This window comes from Diabrotica undecimpunctata, chromosome 4, assembly GCF_040954645.1.
Source record: "Diabrotica undecimpunctata isolate CICGRU chromosome 4, icDiaUnde3, whole genome shotgun sequence".
Taxonomy (NCBI): Eukaryota; Metazoa; Arthropoda; class Insecta; order Coleoptera; family Chrysomelidae; genus Diabrotica; species Diabrotica undecimpunctata.
In genome coordinates, this window is record NC_092806.1 from 3,551,015 (window position 1) to 3,575,911 (window position 24,897).

The 24,897-nt window shown below is 34.7% G+C and overlaps 1 protein-coding gene across 1 annotated transcript in view; it reads left to right on the forward strand.

Annotated features, from left to right (window-relative positions):
- The window catches only part of LOC140439045 (protein O-mannosyl-transferase TMTC1-like), a 79,356-nt gene that overhangs the window by 23,562 nt on the left and 30,897 nt on the right, over positions 1-24,897 (forward strand). Inside the window, exon 4 of the mRNA XM_072528687.1 lies at positions 13,100-13,173. Within this exon, the coding sequence (XP_072384788.1) occupies positions 13,100-13,173 (74 nt within the window). The remainder of the gene's footprint in view (positions 1-13,099; positions 13,174-24,897) is intronic.

Below are 24,897 nucleotides of genomic sequence, written 5' to 3' on the forward strand. Positions count from 1 at the left end.
AATGCTATCCATCACAACACTTAATTCAGATGTAACGTTCTTTGCTGCTAAGTCCTCTCTATGTATGACACAATGTGTCCATTTTACACTTCGAGTCTTGGTGCGCACAAAGGTACACACGCCTACTGTGTATCCGTACACACGCCTACACAGTTTTCCCAGTTAATAGTATTTTCAGTCATATATGAGTTTAAAATCTCGAATAAATCAGTAGCTTTACAACTTTCACATATTTTTCTGCAAAATAACAAATCCTCACATATATTTATTTCTTGTATGTACCGTACATAACATATCAATTGAGCGTCATCATTACTATCAGTCTACAGTTTGGCGCCATGGAATAATTTAAACTTTACAGAAATTAGGTATACAAGGAAATATGCTAAACTTCATCGCTAACTTTTTAAAAAACCGAAGCTTTCAAGTAAAAGTAGATGATTTCATTTCTAAAACAAGAATACAGGAACATGGAACCACTCAAGGATCATCTATTAGTGTTACTCTTTTTCTTATTGCTATTAAAACTATTTTGGAAAACGATTCTCCACCAGTAAAGAGTAGGCTATACGCAGATGATTTCATAATTTATCGTAAAGAAAGAAACATAGAACTAATTAAACAAACCTTACAAGATACTATTTCTGCATTAGAAAAATGGTCAATGAAATCTGGAATGAAATTTTGTTCCAACATAAGTAAATGTATCCATTTCACCAGAAATCGCAATGTTAGTAGTCCAGAACTTACAATCTTTAATACAAAAATAGAATATTTGGATTATATCAAATTCCTTGGAATTAATTTTGACAAACCTTTTAATTTTAAGCAACATATTTATCATCTTAAAACATCTTGTCAACAATATTTGAACATAATGAAAGTTCTATCTTCTAAAAATTGGGGATGTGATCAAGATATCTTATTGACAGTATATAAAAGCCTTATTAGATCTAAAGTCGATTACGGTTCAATAGTGTATGAGTCTACTAGTCAATCACTTTTAAAAGAGTTGCAAACAATCCAAAATGCTGCTGTAAGAATAGCTTAAGGAACTTTTTTTAGCACACCTACAGATAGCTTACTATGTTTAGTAGGAGAAATACCTCTGGAATTAAGAAGACAATATCTTAGCCTAGCATATGCGGCAAACGTTTCAGCAAATATTGAAAATCCCGTCAGAAACAATGTCTTTGCTTCTCGTTTCCACACAACATATCTTAACAAAAAAAAAGATCTAAACCCCCTTTTTATGAAAGACTTAATAGATACATGACCAGAAATAATATTGTCTTCCCTAAAATATACCAAACCACGCTTCTCCTCCTTGGATGGTCAGAAAACCCTTCCTAGACTTAAGTTTAACAAAGACTAGTAATCAACTTAATGCTTCCTCTATGGTTAAACAATTTTACAGTAAGATTGATAAGTACCAGAATTACTAACATATTTATACTGATGCCTCCAAATCAGAAAAAGGAGTGGGATACACTGCTTTATACATAATCTCAAATTTTAGCACAGTATATACACGAGAACTATTCGCAATCTACAAAGCATAATAATATGCACTGAACGCCAACTTAAAAAGGTGCCTAATAATAACAGATTCCTTAAGTTCCATGAGTAGTTTACTCACCATTTACCTCTAACTCATTTACCTTTAACTCATCCATTGCTGCGACTGATAAAGAACCATTTATACCAACTTCAGCAAAAGAATGCGATTGTAAAATTTATGTAGATTCCGTCAGATATAGGTATATATGGTAATGAAAGAGTATATGCTGCCGCATATATTCACAACAACGAAGACTTGATAGAATCTACCTATAAGAAAGATTTTCATCACTGGATTAACTCGACATTGAAAGAACGGTGGCTTCAAGAATGGAATCAATCTCAACAAAAACTACGAGACATAAAAACAACAGTTACAAGATGGAAGAATATGTGTAGGAACAGGAAAGACCAAATTATAATAAACAGACTGAGATTAGGACATACACGCTTAACACATGAATACCATATTACTAAAAGTGTTCATCCAATGTGCGGTAAATGTTTTAACAGTTTAAGTGTCCAACGTTGCTTAATCGAATGCCTTGCATATTCAAATGAAAGGAAAAAGTCTAAGAGTGTCTAGAAGAAAACTGTGTATATTCGTCTGTTTTAAGTTTTCTAAAATCAATAGCAATATACAACCAAATTTAAACATCAGTGCATCTACAAATAAATGTGTAATCTTCTATTAACCAATGTACTTGATTTAACTTAGATTTGTGTATGTTAAAATCTATGAATGTCGAAATCTGTATATATTATATATCCAAAAAGGTAAAAAAATTGTAACACCAAGCGGCGCTAATAACCACTTAGGTTGATGCGCCTTAATTGCAAATAAAAAAAAATTACTATCAGTCACGTCGTCCAGTTGAATGGCAAATAAAGCTGAAGTTTCCCCATAATTTGCTTAATAATATCTTCTGCCGTGTCGTAATACGGCGACTAACAATGTTGTTTGAAAGAGGTACATTTTTTATTTCTTTAGCTGCCGATTCTCCAATCATCACTGTTACCATATTAACCGCTGCAGGTAAGATCAGTTTCTCAGGGATCGTATGTGGTTTTTACATTTGGCAACACGGTAAGCTACCATGTAAGAGGCGAGCAATGCTTTGATCATCGAGTTAGAATCTATGGAGAGGGCATCACGTGACTAAAAACGACCTCACTTCGGCCATATTGTTTTGCCACTTTTGACAGATCGTATATGTTTATTTACGTTTGTTATTTTTCGAATATTTTTAGTTTTATAATACTTTTATAGAAACTGTAATAATATATTGTGATAGTGCATAATAATGGTTTCTTGTTTTCAACGTAGTTGCAGTGGCAGAAGCAATATTAATAAAAAATCTTCAGGAATAACGTTCTACAGGTTAGTATACAAATATGTAAACAAAGGAATGGCCCGTACTTCAGAGAATAAATTAATAGTATTTGACTGTATTAATTTATCTTTATGTATAATATATCGTGTTTTTTGTGTTTACCGCGGGATAAATAAATCATAGTTTATTAAAAATGTATTGCACTTTGTAGATTATGATTAAATCTCCTGAATAATTACTCATATTTTTATAGTAGTTTTAATATTATTGAGTCCGGCCATGATCCCACCGCCATATTGGTTTCACAGTTAGCCACGCCTACCTACGCCGTTTTTAATACACACGTTAATATGCTCATAGCTTCTCCATAGATTCTAACTCGATGGCTTTGATAGAATTGATAGTCTTGAAACCAAAGCCGTGGTCTGATGTTACTGCTCTCGAGTGATTTTTTACTTCGTTTTCTATTCTTTTGAATATAAATATCCATTATTAATAGCAGAAAACTACACGTGCGTAATAAAACAAAACAAAAGCTTGACTAACTAAATGACAACAAACACGCGTGACAGTAGAGAACACGGGGGAGGGGAGCCGACCAGCGAAACAGAATGCGCCCTGGGCTCACTCGAGTCCAGTGTTGCTAATGTCCGTATAATTATCCGATTTTCGGATAATTTCGTGAACCATCGGATAATTTTTGGATTTAACCATTTTTTGAATAATTTCGGATACTTCAAAGGTCTATCGACTTGATGTTATATTTTTTATTTAATTTATATTTTATATTCATTTAAATTCAAATAAATATATTTTCTATATTAAAGCCCGCGCTGACATGCGACGCCCGTGAGACAACGCACAGTTTAGGAAGCCCTGCAATAAACTATAAAAATTAATATAATTAATGTAAAATAAATATTTTTGTAATAATCATTGGTGCTAACATAACCGCAATACGTTGGTGTGCCTTGAAAGCAAATAATTTGTCTTAGAACTTTCACGTACGTACGTTATATACACAAACCCCTCCGTTTAAGGCAAATATTCCCGCCCATGGTTCCAAATATTCTTAACTTTTACAGATGGTATGTACAAATAAAGGAATTGGGACCCAATTCCTCATTGACACTCCACTTAACGTTCGCAGGGTAGATTATACTCCTGTCTTCTCAGGAATATTTAAAGACATTGCTTCGGGACGTGCAAGTCATTCTGTTGGAATAAATGTCCTGACAAGAAACACTTTTACAAGTAAATGTATTACTCCGGAGTGAGGTAGCTGTTTTACCGGGAATGATATAATGCTAAACGTTTCTTTTCTACTTTGATGTAAAACGATATTATCTAGATTACTTAGAAAGGAATTTTAACAAATGTAGATTAGAAAATACGTTTTTTTTATTCAGAAATAATTACGAGAAATTGCAATGAATATAAAAATGTATAGAACAAAGAAAAGTTAATTTTAGGAATGTTTATTTTATACTAACAGACTAAATTTCTATGAAAAAATATTGAAATATTTGGAGCAATAATTTTCTAGAAGCTTTTTTCCACCGTGACACGAACAGTTCAACTGATCAAATAAAAAACAATATTTATGTTGATCCTTTGGGTTGGTAGCAGCAATTGACAACTTAAAATCCTATGAAATGGATACACTTAATATCTCCAAAAATAGTGATATTTTACACAAAAAAATGTTAATTATCGTCAAAGGCTATAGCGGGATAAGATGGTCAAAAGTGCCCCCGCACCGATCAGCACTGCGACTTGTGCTTTCAATAAAGTATATAAACATGACTTCATACAAATTTTTAGCTTTCCAGAGCCCATAGAACCTCTTAAATCTAAAAAAGAAGCTTTTTTTGACTTTATTTTTTTCTAGACGCAATTTTGCTTTAAAAAATCTGAAAAAATTCATGAAGATCTACCTTTTGAATACAAAATAGCCTATTTTTTTTTTAATTTTTATATTGAAAATTAAGCTGCAGAAACATTATTGAAATTTTCAATAATTTCTTAGGTTATGTTTATGATTTTTGGCTTAGTTTTAAATACTAATTTTTTATGTGCTTTTTTTGTTCTTTTAAATGGCCAAGGCAGAATTTTCAATTTCTTAGCGGAAAGCATCAAAAATCAAAAAAACCGTTTTTTTACCAATTTATTTGCACATAACCTCAAAACTCAGTTGATAATTGAACATTTTTTTCTCCACATTATCACATTCTTTTGTAAAAGTCCCCATTTAACCCTTTTATAAAGTTAGAATTCGAAAATACCACGTTTTTATCCTTTTCGCACTTTTTTTACCTTACCTCAAAATCAAATAGTTAGATGTATGCTTTTCCATCAATTTTCTTACGGGCTATGAATTATCATTGTTAAAATAATTATTATTTTTACCTTAAAAATTTTAAAATTGCGAAAAAAATCGTGTTTTTTTAATATATTCCCACTTTATTGGCCCATAACCGTAAAATCTGGTAGCTAAATGATCGAATTTTCGCGTATTTTTGATCGCACCCTTTAATTTTGTTATTCCACTTGTCTTTTTTTCTTAAATAGTCAAAACTTGATAAAAACCTATAGCTCTATGATTGAATCTTCCTTAACAATTGTTTTTATCGCTTTTAATCGCATATCACCTTTTGGTGCGCAAGCCTTAGCTGATAATCCATATTGCCTACATATTATAGTCTAGTGCCAAATGTTTATCAAAATAAATAAGGTACTAGATAATGATAGAGCACGCCTATGAGATATATCATTCCTTTGTCTTAAAATCCGTTGCGAGTTAATTAAGGTTGATTTGTGAAAGTTAAATTGTGCTTACTTACTAATATAAATTGCAGTAAGTATAAGGCGCTACCCTAGCCTATGTTAGAGCATGTAATTATATATTGTTTTTGTTAACACCAGATCAAGAATTTTAGTTTTAGTGTTTGAATAGTGATCAAAATAATGATGGGTTACAGGAGATAATAATAAATTTTGACTATTGAAGAAAAAAAAGACAAGTGGTATAACAAAATTTGAAGGGTGTGATCAAAAATACGAGGAAATTCGATCATTTAGCTACTAGATTTTAAGGTTATGAGCAATAAAGTGGGAAAATATTAGAAAAACACGATTTTTTTAGCAAGTTGAGAATTTGTAAGTAAAAAATGATTATTTTAACAATGATGATTTATAGCCCGTAAGAAAATAGATGGAAAAGCGTACATTTAACTATTTGATTTTGAAGTAAGGTAAAAAAAAGTGCGAAAAGGATAAAAACGTGGTATTTTCGAATTCTAACTTTATAAAAGGGTTAAATGGGGACTTTTACAAAAGAATGTGATAATGTGGAGAAAAAAATGTTCAATTATCAACTGAGTTTTGAGGTTATGTGCAAATAAATTGGTAAAAAAACGGTTTTTTTGATTTTTTGATGCTTTCCGCTAAGAAATTGAAAATTCTGCCTTGGCCATTTAAAAGAACAAAAACCAAAAATCATAAACATAACCTAAGAAATTATTGAAAATTTCAATAATGTTTCCGCAGCTTAATTTTCAATATAAAAATTAAAAAAAAAATTAGGCTATTTTATATTCAAAAGGTAGATCTTCATGAATTTTTTCAGATTTTTTAAAGCAAAATTGCGTCCAGAAAAAAATTAAGTCGAAAAAAGCTTCTTTTTTAGATTTAAGAGGTTCTATGGGCTCTGGGAAGCTAAAAATTTGCATGAAGTCATGTTTTTATATGCTTTATCGAAAGCATAAGTCGCGGTGCTGATCGGTGCGGGGGCACTTTTGACCATTTTATCCCGCTATAGCCTTTATTTGGAAAAAAAACCAAAGAGTATAAAAATATTTCAATTTCAATAAATAATAAAAATCATAATTAGCCCACAGAAACGGCCAATATCACGTAGGCTTATACATGTAGGGCGGTTAAGATGAAGTAAGTTTATTAGTAAAATGACAGTTGTAGGTGTGAATGATATATGCAGTGAACAAACAAAGTACTTAGGCTAAGGAGTAAAAAATGGACCTTGCAGCTCTATAACAAGTGCTAAAATCTGCGAATATCCAAAAGCATGAAGAATATCAAAAAAAATAAATAATTGTTAAAACCAGGGAAAGACCTAGAAAATCAGAAGTACAGACCTATTGCCCAGCTGTGTTACTTTTTCAAACTGTACTAGAGACTCCTGGCCGCAATGGAAAAAAAGTTGCCAAGCACCTTATTCTACAATAAGGGAAATTCAGATCAAGCAAATCTTGTACTAGCCAAGTTCTCACACTAACAGATTGCGTTAAAGAGGACTTTGAAGATAAACTTTTAGCAGGAGCTGCTTTCGTAGATCTGACAACAACCTATGACACATTAAGGCACGAGAAATTTCTCCATAAATTGTACGATACTCTCATTGACCACTATCAAAAATGAGGTCAAAAGAATTGCCTTTCACAAGGAAGCACCCACGCCGACTGAGACCAAGCACTTCCTTTATGCTGACAATTTTGCAATACATGCTTAAGAAAAGAGTTTTAAAGAAGTAGAAGAGAAACTCGAAACTGCCTTAAAGACAATGACTGCGCACTATCTGCAGACTTTCCTGGGGCTGGAGATAAGTTGACATTCGAAACGAAGCACACTAATGCTAGCCGGGTATCCAAAAGGCAAGCCTTATCGGAACCATGAAACCGACGAACGGCACAATGCAACGAATCTCATCGAGTTTTGATATCGTGTTGGAGTTCTTGTACCCAGAACTCCCACACGATAAGCACCTGGCTAATAAGAGAGCCCCTATCGCGCATCAGAGTGCTATAGGGGAAAAGGGATGGTCTGGAGCATTGGAGCGCGATGGACTGGCTCCATCTCTGTTTTTAACTCGAGGTAATACACCTCGCTCCAATGAATTGAAAAGCCCGAATGTCATTCTAAGGGGTGTTGCCGCTGCCTAGGTATCAGTTCTCTTTGAACATCTAGAAAAAGCGAAACTAATCTGGCTTGGCAATACCAAGGGTTTTTAATATTCTAAGGGGATAATTGTCAACCCTATACCCATAATTTTTAATGTTAAAACGTTTTAAGTAGAGGTAAAGGGATATTGGAGATGACGAGTGCCATGAAGGCCTTGTAACTTTAAAAAGTGACTTGAACGTTCTTAAAGTTATGGACTTCCTTCGAAGAAACTGTCGATTAAGTATTATGGCGACTACTAAACATGTACACAACACTTCTTCTTCTTCTTTCTTCTTGTTTGTAGGCTTTAAAGCCTGTTTCTTCTTCTTTATTAGCCTCCTAAATTGTTTAAATTATCTCAACATTTTTTTCTAGGTTTGCAAATACATGTTCGTCCATTTGGTGACTTATCTCCTGCTATTCATACTATCCTATCCTCTGCCATTCTACTAATGTTCGTTTCACTCTTGTTTCCGTTTTGACACCCATCCATTTATGTCCTCTATATTTATGGCTTCTCTCTCTATTCAACAGACTTTTCCCTGATATTTGTTGAAGTATTTTTATCTCTATTATTTCTAGTAGTCGTCTCGTTTTAGATGTGTCAGGTTTTGTTTACGCCGTGTTGATAGATTGTAAATTACTGCTTTATAGTTTCTTAATGTATATTTAAATGGGAATAAGCCACAATTAAAGGTTAAAATACGTTTATTGACGTTTCAATTTCCACTTCGGGAATCGTTCTCAAAGTCAAATCGTTCATTTCCGAAGTGGAAATTGAAACGTCAATAAACGTACTTTAACCTTTAATTGTGGCTTATTCCCATTTAAATATAAATTAATTTAAAATGCCACAAGAAAATAGCTTCAGAACAATATTATAGTTTCTTGTTTTTGTGTCTTGTCTTAGGTGTTTGTTCTTCCAGATTGTGTCATTAAGAAAGTCCACCGCATATTGGCTTTTAAGCTTTGTTTTCGTATTTCTTCTTTAACATCTCTGTAGCTAGTTATATTTATTCCCAGACATCTAATCTTTGCTTCCTGCTTTATTTTTTTTCCATCAATTTCGATTTTACATCGTAGTGGGTATTTAGATGTTGTCAAATATGAGGAAAGTCTGCGCTGAACTCAGACTTGTCAGTGCAGATCAAAAGACTCTTTTTTTGTCAAGGGTCATCACTTGTCACGAAACAAATTTTTCAATATAACCCTGAAATCAAGCGATAATCCATTCAGTAGGAAATTTTAAACTCGATAGATAAAAGAATGCGTCTTCTTCTTCTTGCAGTACCGTCTCCTATCGGAGGTTGGCTACCATCACAGCAATCTTTACTTTGTTGGCTGCAGCTCTGAACAACTGTATTGAACTGCGCCCATACCACTCCCTTAAATTTCGCGAAAAAAAAAAGAATGCGTAAGCAGAGTATATTGAAGATAAAATATTAAATTAAACAAAATTGCCAAATATAATACATTATGCTCTTATAGATATATTATTTTCAGGTAACAAAAGCAAATCGCAATTTATGTTCATCCTCTTAATCCAAATAAACCTTGTACAAAACCTGCGGTTAAAACCACGAGCTAATTTGTCGTCGCACATCCATCATTTAGCCGGAACAATAATCCTTTTCGATTCGATTGAATTTCCTCCTTTCTCTGAATCGCCAGAAGTGTGTTTCTACCCTCACCGGTAATCAATCACCTATAAATCTATCCCACTCTCATCTTTTTATCCCTGCTGGTCATCCTTTTCTATCCCGGATGGTTATCCCTTCGAAATCAGATCCCACTTAAACGCTTTCCTCTACGCTATCTCCAGACATTGTCGGAGAAATAGGGGGATTTTTTATGCTAAATAAATAATTGATAAGAGTCTCTTTAATGGAAATCGATGGTAAAAAATACTTGTTTTAGTAAAGAAGAATCAACTTAGATATACTTTTTCTGTAGTAGATTGTGAACTGTTACTTTCAGTTAAATATACTAACACGGCTGGCTCAAAATAAAAAGAGTGAAAGGTGTATATAGGTTGGGAAGTAAGTTTTTTTTTAAACCAAACTTATCAAGCAGCAAATACATGTAGGATCATTAATAAAACAATTATCCTTATACAGGGTATTTCAAAAAAAGGTAACCCCGTCTCTAGGATAGGTAAAAAACTAAAAAATAATTGGGGTTTGTTCGGTAAAAATTTTTGTAACGCCATCCGTTATCAAGATACAGGGCGTTGAAGAAAAAAAATTTACGCATTTTTTACGATTTTGCCGAAACTACTGGCAACATTGTAATGTAATTGTATACGAATATGTTTTGGAAGCTGATACATCCCATGAATTTATTTTTATATCTGATTCTCATAGAGGGCGCTAGTTACAGGGATCGTACTAAGTATTAGTCAATATAACTTTTTTAAGAGTATAATTATTAATCAAAATTTCAAGTTAACTTAAACATCATTCAATTTTACACGGAAAAGGTACTCTTGGTAAAACTCGATACTGTGTACCGTTTTCGGAATATTTTGATTTGAAAATTATGAAGTAATAATTGATGTTGGTTTAAAATAGTTAGTAATTAAACAAAACCCACATGAAGAAAATTAAATTAATGACTAAGAACATAAAATAAAATTCAATTACAGTAAGTGGTCAAAATGCCCGTTTTCACGAATACACAAGTCTATTCTTTTTTCTAAAGATTCCATTAACTTTCTAAACGGTAGGGGATCAGCTATGATGTCATTAAATTGACGTTGAATTCTTTCTTCCAATTCTTGGCTTGAATTTACCTCTGTAGCATAGACTTCTTCCTTAATATTCGACCAAACTGCGTAGTCCAAAGGGTTAAAATCGCATGTCCGAGGAGGCCAATGAATCGGAGCTTCTGCACCTCTACCAATCCATCGATTTGGAAAATGATTACTCAACCAATTACGACACCTTCTATCAAAGTGTGGTGGAGCTCCATCGTGCATAAAAAATAAAGATCTTCGCTCGTTTAGCGTTAAATCTTCTAATATCTCGAATAAAGAATTGTTTAAAAAATCAAGATACATATCACCATTTAAATTTTCAGGTAGAATATGATAACCTATTAATTTGTTACCTAAAGTTGCTGCCCAAACATTAACTTTAAATAAGTGTTGGTAATGTGATACTCTTTTGACTCGTGGAATCTCATCACACCAGTAGTGTGCATTATGGGAGTTAAACATACCTTGTCGCGTAAAGGTGGCCTCGTTCGTAAAAAGAATGCATTTTAAAAAATTTGGATTGTGGGCTGTCCTTTGTTGCAATGTTTCACAAAAATCCACTCTAACCGGTAGATCATCTGGCAAGATCTCTTGGACTTGTCTGTAATGATAAGGATGTAATTGCTGTTCTTTCAGTATCCGCCAAGTACGTGAAGAAGAAGTATTTGTTTGTCTTGCTATATTCCTTACGCTAACTGTTGGATCTTGATAAAGTAAATTTAAAATATTATTTTCTTTATTAATTGTTCTTGTTGTTCTTGGTCTACCAGAATTTATTTTATTTGGTCTCACATTTCCAATTTCTCGACAACGTCGTTCAACGGCTCTAAATATTTTTTTACTTGGTAAGTTTCTTCTAGGAAACTTTTCTGCATAACGTGTCACAGCTGCACTAGAACATCCTAAACATTCGCCTAAGGTTAATAACATGTCAGTGTATTCAGCATTTGAGTACATTTTGATTTGATTTTACAAATAGCAAGGTTTCAAAACTCTAATTATTGTTGATTTATCGTCATAACAATCCATAAATGTCAGATTTCCATGGCATACTTATAAAATACAGGTATACCTATTAGAACTTTATCATTACTACCAGCATTAATTATTACTTCATAATTTTCAAATCAAAATATTCCGAAAACGGTACACAGTATCGAGTTTTACCAGAAGTACCTTTTTCGTGTAAAATTGAATGATGTTTAAGTTTACTTGAAATTTTGATTAATAATTATACTCTTAAAAAAGTAATATTGGCTAATACTTAGTACGATCCGTGTAACTAGCGCCCTCTATGAGAATCAGATATAAAAACAAATTCATGGGATGTATCATACAAAACATATTCGTATAAAATTGCATTACAATGTTGCCAGTAGTTTCGGCAAAATCGTAAAAAATGCGTAAATTTTTTTTTCTTCAACGCCCTGTATCTTGAAAACGGATTTCGTCACAAAAATTTTTACAATTATTTTTCAGTTTTTTACCTACCCTAGAGACGGGGTTGCCTTTTTTTGAAACACCCTGTATAAATTTATAAGCAATAAAGTACAAAATGAATGATATAACACAACTAAACATTATAAAATAAAGTATTGATAATTTAGTTAGATATTTAATATATTCTGTTAATTTCTTTTTAAAATTAAAATTGATGAGTTTTTTGACCATTTATTAAAGTAAATAAACCATTTAAAAATCGCAGAACTCGCTAAGTTGTTGATTCGGCTACGAATATAAAAATTCTAGTGATTTTTCTCGTCACCATGCAACAGGGGATCCAATCAACTATTATCAACGGTCATTTCACTCATTTTTTTCTAAATTTCTCCTATTTAAGCCTAGGACTATGCCGTAAACCATAAATGGACACAAAATAGAAAAAACGATGGAATAACCACATAAGCAGAATAGAGGAAACCCGGGTCGTCAAAATAACAAGAGATAAGTCACCAATCGGCAGAAAAACTATCGGACGACCGCGCAAAAGATGGAGTGACAACCTTCCATAGGGGTATTAATCCGCCAATGAACAAGCAGAATTGCTTATAAAAAGGAAGAAGAAGAAGAAGAAGAAGAAGAGTTGCTGCTCATCTAATAGCTTAACAAATAACTAAATCGATCATGAGCTTATAAATGCTAGACACTTTTCCAACCTAATGAATATCCGCACCCACAGAGGCGGTAAGATTGACTCAGACTACTTTCTAAATCAATTAAAATCAAATAGAGATTTCGGAATGCCAGTTTACTAGAAAAATTTATCCAGGAACTGACATTGGCTCAGACCTTAACCTTGTTTTTAAACCAATAAAGAAGTCTGAGTGTCGAGACATAGATTTAAAAATGCTTAAGGTAAAGGTCCTCTATTTGGGACTGTGTTCGGGATCGTTTTATATTCTAACGTTAAAAAGAAACTATGATATTATCATTTATTTTATGGTATCAATTAAAGACTAATACAATAATTTTGTCATTTTTTAATTTATAGGTTACTGGAATTGTAGGTCGTGCTGATGTGCTAGCTTGTGTCTTCTTTTTAATATCAATATTATTATACCATAGGTAAGTATAGTAATAAAAACTAAAATTTAATAAAATATTCCTATAGTTCTTACAATATATTATAGTCTTATAGAGTTAGGGATGTCGATCCATATTGCGACAAAAGAATCAACAAAAATGCTGTGTTCATAAATAATTGTACAAAAATTTAGATGAAAACAAAGGAAATTATAGAAATTTTTGAATGAAATAAAAACAATTTCAACTCAAACATCCTTAGGAAAAATTCTTTTGAAAGTGTCTTAGCTCGTCTATAACATTGTACTTTTTATTAAGTAGTCCTTTAGTATTTCAGGTGCCAAAATTCATAATCCTTTTTTGTTTGCCAAGTAGTCGTTGTTATGTACATCCAGTTTTAACTTTATAATAGTAACTTTAGCGGTCTAGCTCTACCCCCTCCCAAGGTTAACTGCATAGCGTACACACATTTGTTCATCATTCATTGCAATCATTGCCCAGAGGTCACAACGTAGACTTGGGAATAGCATAACAGCACACACAACAACCATTTGACCTGCTTAAAATCATTTATAACCTATTAAAAAATACATAAAATATATTTGCGAAGTATTCTCGCGAAACTCGCTTAGGAAATTGATTTTATGCCTCTAGTATTAGTGCAATTGGATTCAACGCTCCCGGAGAATCAACGTTAATAATTATTCAAAGGCAATTTAGGTTTAGTAGCAAAATTACTTCGTATACCGATTCGTGTACTGAAACTTGATGATTTGGTAAACATTAGATGCAATATTTACCTGGATAACATTGCTTTGTGGTATTTGTAACGCAAATTGCGGATACAAACACCTTATATAGCTAATTATTCAGGTACTCAATATACGATATGTTAATTCAATTCAACTGCAGTCAGTAGTCCAGACAAATTAAGATATTTTTTTACCACCAAAAATGAGATGTTTTAATCAAATAATGTTTCAAATATAATATAGATATCTTAATTCGCATACCGGCCAACTTCATTTGAACAAATTTTTTAGAACGACAGCTACTGACGACAAAAATTACAATCCAGTTGGTTGATAATATCATTACCTATTATTTTTGCCAATACATTATCGTTTATACAATGATCCAGACCACATTAGGGCATTTTAAGCAGTTATCCAATTTTCTTTTACAGGAAAAATACGTACTATTGGAGTTAGCTGGTACGCTATAATCCCATATTGCTGTGAAGAGAGCAGAACCTTCGAGATTATATAAAAAATATAAACATGAAAAACTGTACAAGTTTGTTTTTATAGATGAAACTTGATCTATGGATCTATATGTCGCTTCTGGCAAGATGAGAATTAAAATGTGTAGAATCTATTAAAACTGATGGAAAACCGTAATATATGTATATTCACCATAATAACCGTAATCATATTGAAAACATGAAGGCGTTGAAATATTTTTTTTGTAGATATATTATAGTAGATAGATAGAGTTCCTTCTGGAGCGGAAGTGACGTCACACGTCGATCGTCAAGCGTACGTATCCTCATGGGTCAAGGCCACGCCCCCCTCGTGACGTAGGAACGTGCCTAGGGTCTCGAGGCCACGCCCCTCGACCAATGGTGACGTAGGAACGTACCTCGTGTCTCTAGACCACGCCCCTCGGCCAATGGTGGCGTAGGAACGTCCCCCCATGTCTTGCTGACCAATGGTGGACGTCCTCGTGACGTCGGAACGTGTCGTCGACCAATGGCAGCATAGCAGCGTCAGTGGTGGGAATAGCAACACCCCCAGCGACCAATGACAGCTCAGAATTTGAATAAACATCATAGAAATGGCGGTATAGCGATGAGGGACCAATGGTGACATAGTAACGCCCTCCTCGTGACGTCGGAACGTGTCGTCGACCAATGACAGCATAGCAGCGTCAGTAGTGGGAATATCAGGCCAATGGTGGCATAGTAACGCCCTCCTCGTGACGTCGGAACGTGTCGTCGACCAATGACAGCATAGCAGCGTCAGTGGTGGGAATAGCAGGCCAATGGTGGCATAGTAACGCCCTCCTCGTGACGTCGGAACGTGTCGTCGACCAATGACAGCATAGCAGCGTCAGTGGTGGGAATAGCAGGCCAATGGTGGCATAGGAACGTCCCCCAATGTCTTGCTGACCAATGGAGGACGTCCTCGTGACGTCGGAACGTGTCGTCGACCAATGACAGCATAGCAGCGTCAGTGGTGGGAATATCAGGCCAATGGTGGCATAGGAACGTCCCCCAATGTCTTGCTGACCAATAAAGGACGTCCTCGTGACGTCGGAACGTGTCGTTGACCAATGGCAGCATAGCAGCGTCAGTGGTGGGAATAGCAACACCCCCAGCGACCAATGACAGCTTAGAATTTGAATAAACAACATAGAAATGGCGGTATAGCGATTAGGGACCAATGGTGACATAGTAACACCCTCCTCGTGACGTTAGAACGTTTTCCTCGACCAATGATGCCACAGAAACGTGTCCTCGACCAATGGTGGACATCCTCGTGACGTTGGAGGCCAATGGTGTGCATCAACGGCCAATGAGAAAGACGTGCATCGACTAATGGTGGAGTCGTACCACAATATTAACGAAAAGACGCCCCCAGTCCCCCCCATTCCCCGAAAAAACGCTCCCAGTCCCCCCATTCCTCCCGAAAAGACGCCCCCCCAATAATAACAAAGCTACACGTCCAACGTAACCAATGAGAACGATGTTCAATCGCTGGTCGGTGACTGCGTTCTATGAATTGACAAAGAGAAGAAGACGAATGACAGACAAAGAGAGCCATTTTTCCTCGTATTTTTTTGTAATTAAAACCTACAACCATTAGCGTAAAACTTCTAAATTTTTTCAATTTATATTTTACGAGTTACCTCGTATATATTTTATCGATTACCATAATAACAAAAATTCGTTTATTTTTCAATTTATACTTTACATGATCAGTTGAAATCTTTATAAAATATATCTTGCTACTGAGAATAATGACATCATCGGATACGCCGGCTATTAAAAATGTCTCACGCGATCACGATATATAGCCGGAAACACGTGCACATTCCAATTCGATTATTTAATGTAAGATAAAATATATTCTCTCATGGAGGCAGGAAGTTAATAATTAAGCCCGGCATGTGATGCATAAATGAATAGTCTTACGAAATATTGCGCAACATAGTTTTAGCGTGGGAGAGGCAGGTGTGGAGAGGTAAGAAGATATAATTAAACGTGTTCATGTTCACAGCGTTATTTCGTAAAACGTAGTCATTACAACATGAACAGTGTGGAAGTAAGAGCCAAAAGTGAAATGATGCTGCTTAATACTTTGTATAATTTTGAGCATTTAAAAGTATTAGTTGGATTAAGTTCAGCTCGATCATTTGGACCAGGTGTTAAATTAAGCAGCGAGAATAATGAGATATCGTTCGGTATATGTGATTGGATCCAATTCATCGATGAACTTAATCGTAAATATAATCAGTTTTTCCTGATGCCTCTGCAATGCTATTGTGAAGATGAACATCCAGAATGTTGTGAATTGTTAGCAATTGAAACTCAAGCGACAGATCAACTTAAATGGCTCAATGTTAAGAAACTTGGTGTTACTTTGCAGATATTTGAAAAAGATGTTAAAAATCTTATTGAAGGAAATGAAAAGTTAATTTTACCACGCATTCGTTTTCTCGAAGGACTGAGATTTTTAGATTACTATTGCAATGCGTTAAAAATTGCTACTTCATTCAAAAACGATTTACAACCAATAGACATTTTATATTCATTTTGTGAGGCTTCTTGTGATACTAGTATTGTAAGTTTATCATTAAGGGAATATTTGTATTATTATAAGGAAGATACAATTAGTGAATTAAATAACAGTATTTTTGAATAAAGGATTAAAACATTTATTTCTATTTATTATACCAGGGTAGTGGGGGTGATTAAGAATATTATTTATATTGGCTTTTGGAGCGAAAGACATTTATTTCATCGATGACTTCCATACGGTGTAGATTAGAAGAGTTGTACGAAAAAATACAAAAGTTAAAAGCCGATATACAGTGGTACGAAGATAGAACTGCAATTGAAAAACGATTTGCAGAGTTTAATTTGTCAGAAAGAAAGTTACCAAAAACAACACAATACCCGTTAAAAAGAATTCAACCGACAAGATGCCTCCACTAACAACCTCATTCATCATCCTTACAGCTATTGTTAACAATGTCCTTTATACAAACGTTCCAAACAACGTTAAGAACCAGGCGATATGTTTTAATGATGAAAAAACTGATTGTAATCGACCGAACTGGACTCTAATGGATCATGAAGTGGTGAATTATGGACAGCTTCCAGTATTTTTCAAAGCGATACCAAAATCAGGAGGAGCATTCTATAAGATCAAGCTAATATCCCCAAATAACACCGAAAGTGATTCAAAATGGTACAAAACTAATAATGATGACATCGATCAATATGGTTTATCGATTATACTCTTAAGTATTATATTCGTAATAAATGCCTTTATAGCGATTAATATCATTAAAAAATTTCTTGTAAATCGTAAATGCGAATCATCTTGCATTAAAATAAATATGTAAAACTGTTAAAATAAAACTAAAATAAAACTTTTAATCTTTTATTAAAAAAAAAATCCAATTTATATAGGTAATATTTTGTTACACAGCCATTGACGGAGGTGATCCACATTTATCGAGGAGCAGGAAAATAGTCCAGTAGCGTGGCAGTTGTATTCATGTGGAGCAAAGCCTCCAGTGGAGTATGGAGAATCATCAAACTTGCAAACATCAATAATTATGGGACAGACGTCAAGCATATAACATTTGTATCTTAAAAATTCTGCTTGTTGTTCTCCGCGAACGTAGATGTAGTCAGCTGCATACAACAACTTAGATTCCAGTATTTTATTTATTTTTGAATATTTAACATCTCCATTAGAATACCGAAGACCATGCACGTTTTTCTCCAAGTACACAGCAGTCTTCTTATCTTGATTACTTAATGTAGCAAACGGTTGTGGAGGTTTAAATATATAATGGCAATGTTTAAAGCCAATTTCAATGCTGAGTTCTTTGGGAACAAACCACCCATCTACGGTGAATCCTTGAATGTCAACTAATGCGATCCTCATGATGGCTGATAGTATACTGAATTGGATATGATTGAATAAGTCAAGTTAAATGATATTTTTGATAACTTCAGTTAGAGGAAAGTATTCGAGTAGACTGTCGTGGACAATTAAACAGTACGCTCGAGTGCCTGCAGGAAAACCTTCATCTGCTTCGATTTCCAACTTAATATCAACGGTTCCCGATCTAAATGACGTATCATCCTGTTTGGAGCAGTCGAAAGTAAACAAAGCATATTTTTTAAAAGCATTATAATCCAAGATTGGATGTTTTGTTGACGAATGAGTATAACTGGGAAAGAATTGGGTATAGTTGTAGTGAGCTATAGCATAATCATTTTTCGCAAAATCCAATTGCATTCTCTCGTTAGGCCAATATTCACCATTAATAACCACTCGTACGCTGGACACCTTAATGTTATCGAATAACGTTGGATTGGCGTGAATGTCATCTCGTTTAGAAGTTTGAAAAGCTACAATGACATAGCGTGGACGTTCAACAGCTGAAGTTGTCTTTACACTCCATATCTCACGTCGGGATCCAGCCGTAAGTGAAGGTAGTTCATTAAGTTCCCATTTACGGAAAGGTATGGTTATCGGCGTATTATTCTTAATCGGAGTCATTAGGTCAATTTTCACATCGTCATTCGGAAAGACATGTTTGACCTTCAGTTCCATGCTGGTAACAGTTAAAGACACTGTTGTTGTTGTTGTGGCATTAGGTTCTTCCACTAAAATACTGTCTCTATCATTACGTGCTCGAACAAATCGAAACACTTGACGACCATAGGTTAATTTATTGTAATCGTTGAAAATGTTGAAAATATGTTTTATCGGAATCAGTAAACTAAAGCTGTCTCCCGATAAATGTGGATTATTGGGATAGTTCCATCCTGCAGTACTGAGATACTTGGAATCGTCAGGAGTGTAACACAACAAACTGCGAATAGTGCTAACTACACCAGGATCTCGAACTATTTCCATGTCGTGTGAACTTTGGATGTATGTACATGTATCAAACAAGAAGGCTCCAGCATTCGGTGCAAGAGAAACAGTTCCAGTACCCACTTTCTTTATACTTCCTTTAATTTCCAAAAGTGTTTCGTGTATGGCAAAAAATGCATCTGATTGATTGATGATAAACTCGACAACGTCGCTATTATTAAATGACTTGATGTAAGGTGTATATGTACGAAATTCTTCTTTTCTAATAGTATCGTCGAACTGAGGTTTCTGGTACAGATCTAAAATAGGTGGTTGAGGTTCCTGAACCTGTCGTCGAATGTATTGACGTTTTGACATCTTTTAGCTGTAATCCAATGGAAACGAGAAAGGCTTTATTGACAGCAGACACGTCACGTCGCTTGTAAGATTTGCGTGAGACTAATGGATATTGATGCGTAGAGCTTTGTTTTATAATTAAACCCATCTATATCGTTTCCTTAAAATCCAAATGAAGTGTACTTTTCTCTCCTCTAAAGTTGACTGGTCTTAAATCTTGATCGAGTACGCTAACGGTAATGTTGGCAATTTCACGTATGCTATTGCTTACTGGTATGTATATAGGATTATGAGGACGTTCGTCAATAGAGAAACCAGGATCAACACTTATCGGAAAATGTAGAACGGTGTGCGCAGGTCTGTCCTCGTAAAAGGCTCCTTCGGTAATGTTGCATTCAAAAAGTAGGCTCGATACTTTTATAATGTTTACAGGTTGGTCCGAAGAATGCATTTTTCCTGGCACCAATATTCTGTTTGATGAGAAACCCAATATTTTGCCGAGACTGTCATCTTTCTCGAAAGTAACAGCATGATCTTGACTAAAGATTTCACACTTGAGCGTATTGTTGTTGGGTCTTAAGATGAACTCATTATCTCGAATCGAATTATATTTATCGATTAATGCGTTATAAATATACGTTTCGATATCGGTAATTTCATAAGATCCAGACGGAATATCGATGCTACACAACTTTTTTCGATCATTTTTCTCGTAGTAGTAAAACTTTTCGCCATCGATGTTTGGAATCGAATTAAATGTATGAAATCCCAACACTGCTACATAATACTGTCGGTTAGGGTCAAGCACAAGAGGTACTTGAGGAGTAAACGAAAACTCGTTGGAAGTACTTGTCAAGGTCAACAATCGAGACATGACTGATACATTTGAATAGGTGTATGAAATTAAATAGCAAAATATGTTAAAAATTCCTTTATTTATTCTTATACTGTTACAAATTTTTCTCATAATATGACACATTACAAAATACACATCTACTTTCCATATACATGCCGCAAACATCACTCCATTCATGTCTATTATAGTCTTTCTTGCAGGGTAAATAATATTCTAGTGCGCGACGAATATCTTGAGGTAGTTCATACCAAACAACGCTCGTTATATTTTTCATAAAAATGCAAATGACACTTCTCAATATATCGTTAGATGGTTCCATTGTAGAGAAACTTTAAACAAAGATGTCCACAGTTAATTTGGTTATAACTTTGATATTGGTCGTTATTGTAGAAAATTCTTCCACCGTTCAAGTAGGATACTAGTTCTCGTGGTGGTTTCAAGCAACCATATGAATCAAAGTACTCTATATCGTTGTTTATCTTTCTGTAAGCTACCCAATGTGTACCGGGGTTTGTGGAAATGTCGAGATTAATAATAGCACATTCATGTTTACGAGGGCTACGTGGTAAATTATCTCGCATGAACACGCCGCGGAAATTTGAAATTTTAAGTAGTTTAACAAATCTATTTAAATCCACATTGGTTAAAGGCCTATTAGGTAGCTTCAGCGGAAGTTTTTTGCCTTTTTTAAATATAATCCAAAGCCACCTTTAGCGTTTTTTCGCAGGTATAATCCTTTGCCTAGATGTTCCATTGCATTGTTGTGACGTTTATCTTCTTCTAGTTTCTTTTGAGCATTCTTTGAATCGATAACAGTTTTCGCTATCGCGCTTGCGCCCCCAGCGAGGCTTCCGAGAGCTGATAGGCCTGCAAAGATTGGGATTAAAGGTAAAATCCCACCAGATTTTGGTTCAAATGGAATAATTCTTGGAACACGTACATTTTTCTTCCCACCTACATTCTTAACGGCTGTTCTAGCTGCTGCAAGTGCAAGTAGAGCGGATTTACGCAGATTTGGTGACGGAGGAGCACGTTTCAATGTTTTGATAATTGGCTGTAACACATGTCGCTTAAATGAACCAACACCTTTACCACGTTTCATACCCATACCCAGTTTTCGTTTAGCTTTCATTGCTGTAGTAGTTAACCAGGCAGCGGTTTTTTCACCCAAAGATGCGTCTTTTGCTTTAACTCGTTCCCACGCTTTATTTTCCAACACCCAATCTGCTTTATGTCGATCTTTCAATGAATTACTTTGGGAATATGCGAGATCGTGATCTCTCGCAGCTCGATCTAACGGATTTATCCCCGGATCTCCACGAGCTAGACGTTTCTGTAATTTAGTTCCAGGTCCTAGATATTGGTAACCAGGAGCATGCAATTCAAACGGTAGACTATTGATCAGAGAATTCAACACTCCTTCACCTTGAACGATCAACATTGAAATGAATCGTTTTTTGAAAAATGTCTTTATATAACCATGTGTACAAAATACATCTCAATCACAAGATGAAGGTCATTCAACAAGACAAGACACTAGCAGTGGAAAACTTGGATTTTGTCGACAACGTGACAAGAACCAGCAAACATGGTGCATTGCTACCACATTCATTTCGTGCTATCATATGTGGTCCAAGCGGATGTGGAAAAACTAATGTTATGTTGGCATTACTTTTTGACCTGAATGGCGCTAAATTCAAAAATGTTTACGTTTATTCAAAGTCGTTGTTTCAACCCAAGTATCAATTTTTGAAGGAAGTGTTGGAGTCTGTGAAAGAAGTAGGTTATTTTCCATTTAAAGATAATGATGATGTTATAAGCCCAAGTAAAGCTAAACCAAACTCAATATTCATATTTGATGACGTATCAACGGATCCACAACAAACAATACGTGAATATTACTGTATGGGTAGACATAAAGACATTGATTGTGCATACCTATGTCAATCATACAGTCGAGCAGGCAAACAACTTTTACGTGATAATGCGAATCTTATTGTATTGTTTAAGCAAGATGAGCTCAATTTGAAACACGTCTTTGATGACCACGTATCACCTGATATGACATTTGAGCAATTTAAACAATTTTGTTCCGAATGTTGGAAGGACAAATACGGTACATTCGTCATTGTTAAGGATTTCGATATTTCTAACGGACGATATCGTAAAGGTTTCGACAAGTTTATAAAACTGTAGGTATGATCGAAAAACACGCATTGTATAACAATATGTCAGACAAAGAGGTAGCTGCGCGCACGCGTAAAGTTGCCGAACTAGCTCGTGTCATTCGCAAAAAGTATTTGGCATTAAAGTTAGGTAAAACAGAACAAGATGAGTCGCTAAATAAACTCTTTAAGCCCATAGCTAAACCTCTAACAGATATTGCGCAATCGTCAAAAACGTTGCATCATGCTATTAATAACAAGCTTAGACACGTTAAAAAAGAAGAGGTGAAAACGGAGGAAGAGATAAAAAAAGAAGCCAGAGATGACGATGTATTTTCCGATGCAGTATCAATCGATCAAGTTAACGAACATGATATATTTGATCCTAATAATGTTTCGAAAGAGGCTATTGATGAATATATCGAGCAATATCCTCCAATGAGCCATAAGTATATAAAAGAATTTTGGATGAAAGATAATAAAATTGATAAAAACTACGGACCTATTTACAATGATGAAATTGGCTGGATGTTGGGTAAACGACGAATAAACTTTAACAAAAACAAAGGTAGTATACAAGTCATCAGTGATGGTAGTGGGGAAGGAGGATGGGTGCCGGGAACGCCAGGTCTATACCAACTAATTTTCTATGATAACCCTGAAGATTATAATGATACAGATTTAAAGCACTATAAAAGTTTATTAAATAGTACAGAAGTTCATCTGGATACCAAAGGTCGTCTTAAAGGTGCAACTGGGAAAAAATATCATCATATTATCAAACCGCTATTTAAACCTACCGATGAAACAACAAAGAAATCGCCACCGAAAACTCGATCTACTGCATTAAAGAGACAACCTTTCGAAGGTCTTGTTCGTTTAGCAAAAACGACTCGTTCATCATCGATGACAACGTCTCCTCGAACATCGTTATCTTCACCATCTAGCTCCAAAGGGTCAGGGCTCGTCGATAATTCTCATTTGATCTACAACGATAATCCTATTGAATATGTATATTGGGATGATCCAAACGAACTATGCGACAGACTCAAATTGCTGGTTGCTTCCCAAGAAGCAGGAAACACATCTCACAATAATGAAATTGTTGCCATTATCAACGAATTACGTGAAGCAGATATTATATATTAATGTTTGGATTATTGGAACATCATTTCCAACATGAGTGTTGACAAGTTTGGTCGTCATCATTACCGTTCTAATGAACAAGTTGTTAAAAAGCTACGTGAAGGCTTAAAGCAATCCATTTTGGATTTACAAAACCAGATACATGAAGTACATAAAGACATTACACGAGATCCTCCTGTAGCAGGTAATCATCTTTCCAATAAGAAATATGTAGATGACAGCATTGTTCGTGCGAAAACTTTTCTAAGAAAAGAGATTAATTTGATACAAAAAAATAGAATTCAAAAAGATACTCAACTCGAACAAAAAATCTCAAACTCCATTAGTAAAATAGAAGTTAATTTAAGTAAAAAAGTTAACGAGTTGTCTGATGAGAATAAAATGACTGCTTCGAAAATATCTGATTTATCAAAACAAATGCATGAATTTAAAAATGATCTTGATATATTTAAACAAGAAATGACGAAGAATATTACAGATGCCGCCAACCAAAATGCACAAATTATGATGAAAACGTTGGAAATAGAAAAAAAGATTAAAACGGCGGATCTTAATTCACATGATTTAGATGAGCGTCTTAATGTAATGGAAGATTACCTCTTACATAATAAAGCCAACGGAACAACGAATTAGCGTTAGTTCAAAGAATCGAATCGTTGGAAGCTAGACATGGCATTTACCGAGGAGAAGATACAACTAGTTAACGAGCTACACAAGCCTGCACGAAAAAATTATCCTCGTCGACGAACAATCATTAAAGGACTAGACGATTTGTGGCAAATGGACCTTGCTGAGATGAGGCCTTATGCCAGTCAAAATAAATCTTACAAGCTCATTCTTGTTGTAATTGATTGTTTTTCAAAGTTTGTGTGGACTCGACCATTAAAGACGAAAACAGGGGAGGAAATTACTCGAACATTTTCGGATATTCTCGCTCATACTCGACGATGTCCGAAAAATTTACAAACAGACCAAGGCACAGAATTTTTCAATTCCAAGTTTCAAAATCTCATGAAAAAGCATAGTATTAATCACTATAATACCTTTAGTGTTAAAAAAGCAGCCATATGTGAACGAGTTATTCGAACATTGAAGGAAAAACTTTACAAGTATTTCAGTCTTAATGGAACTTACAAAT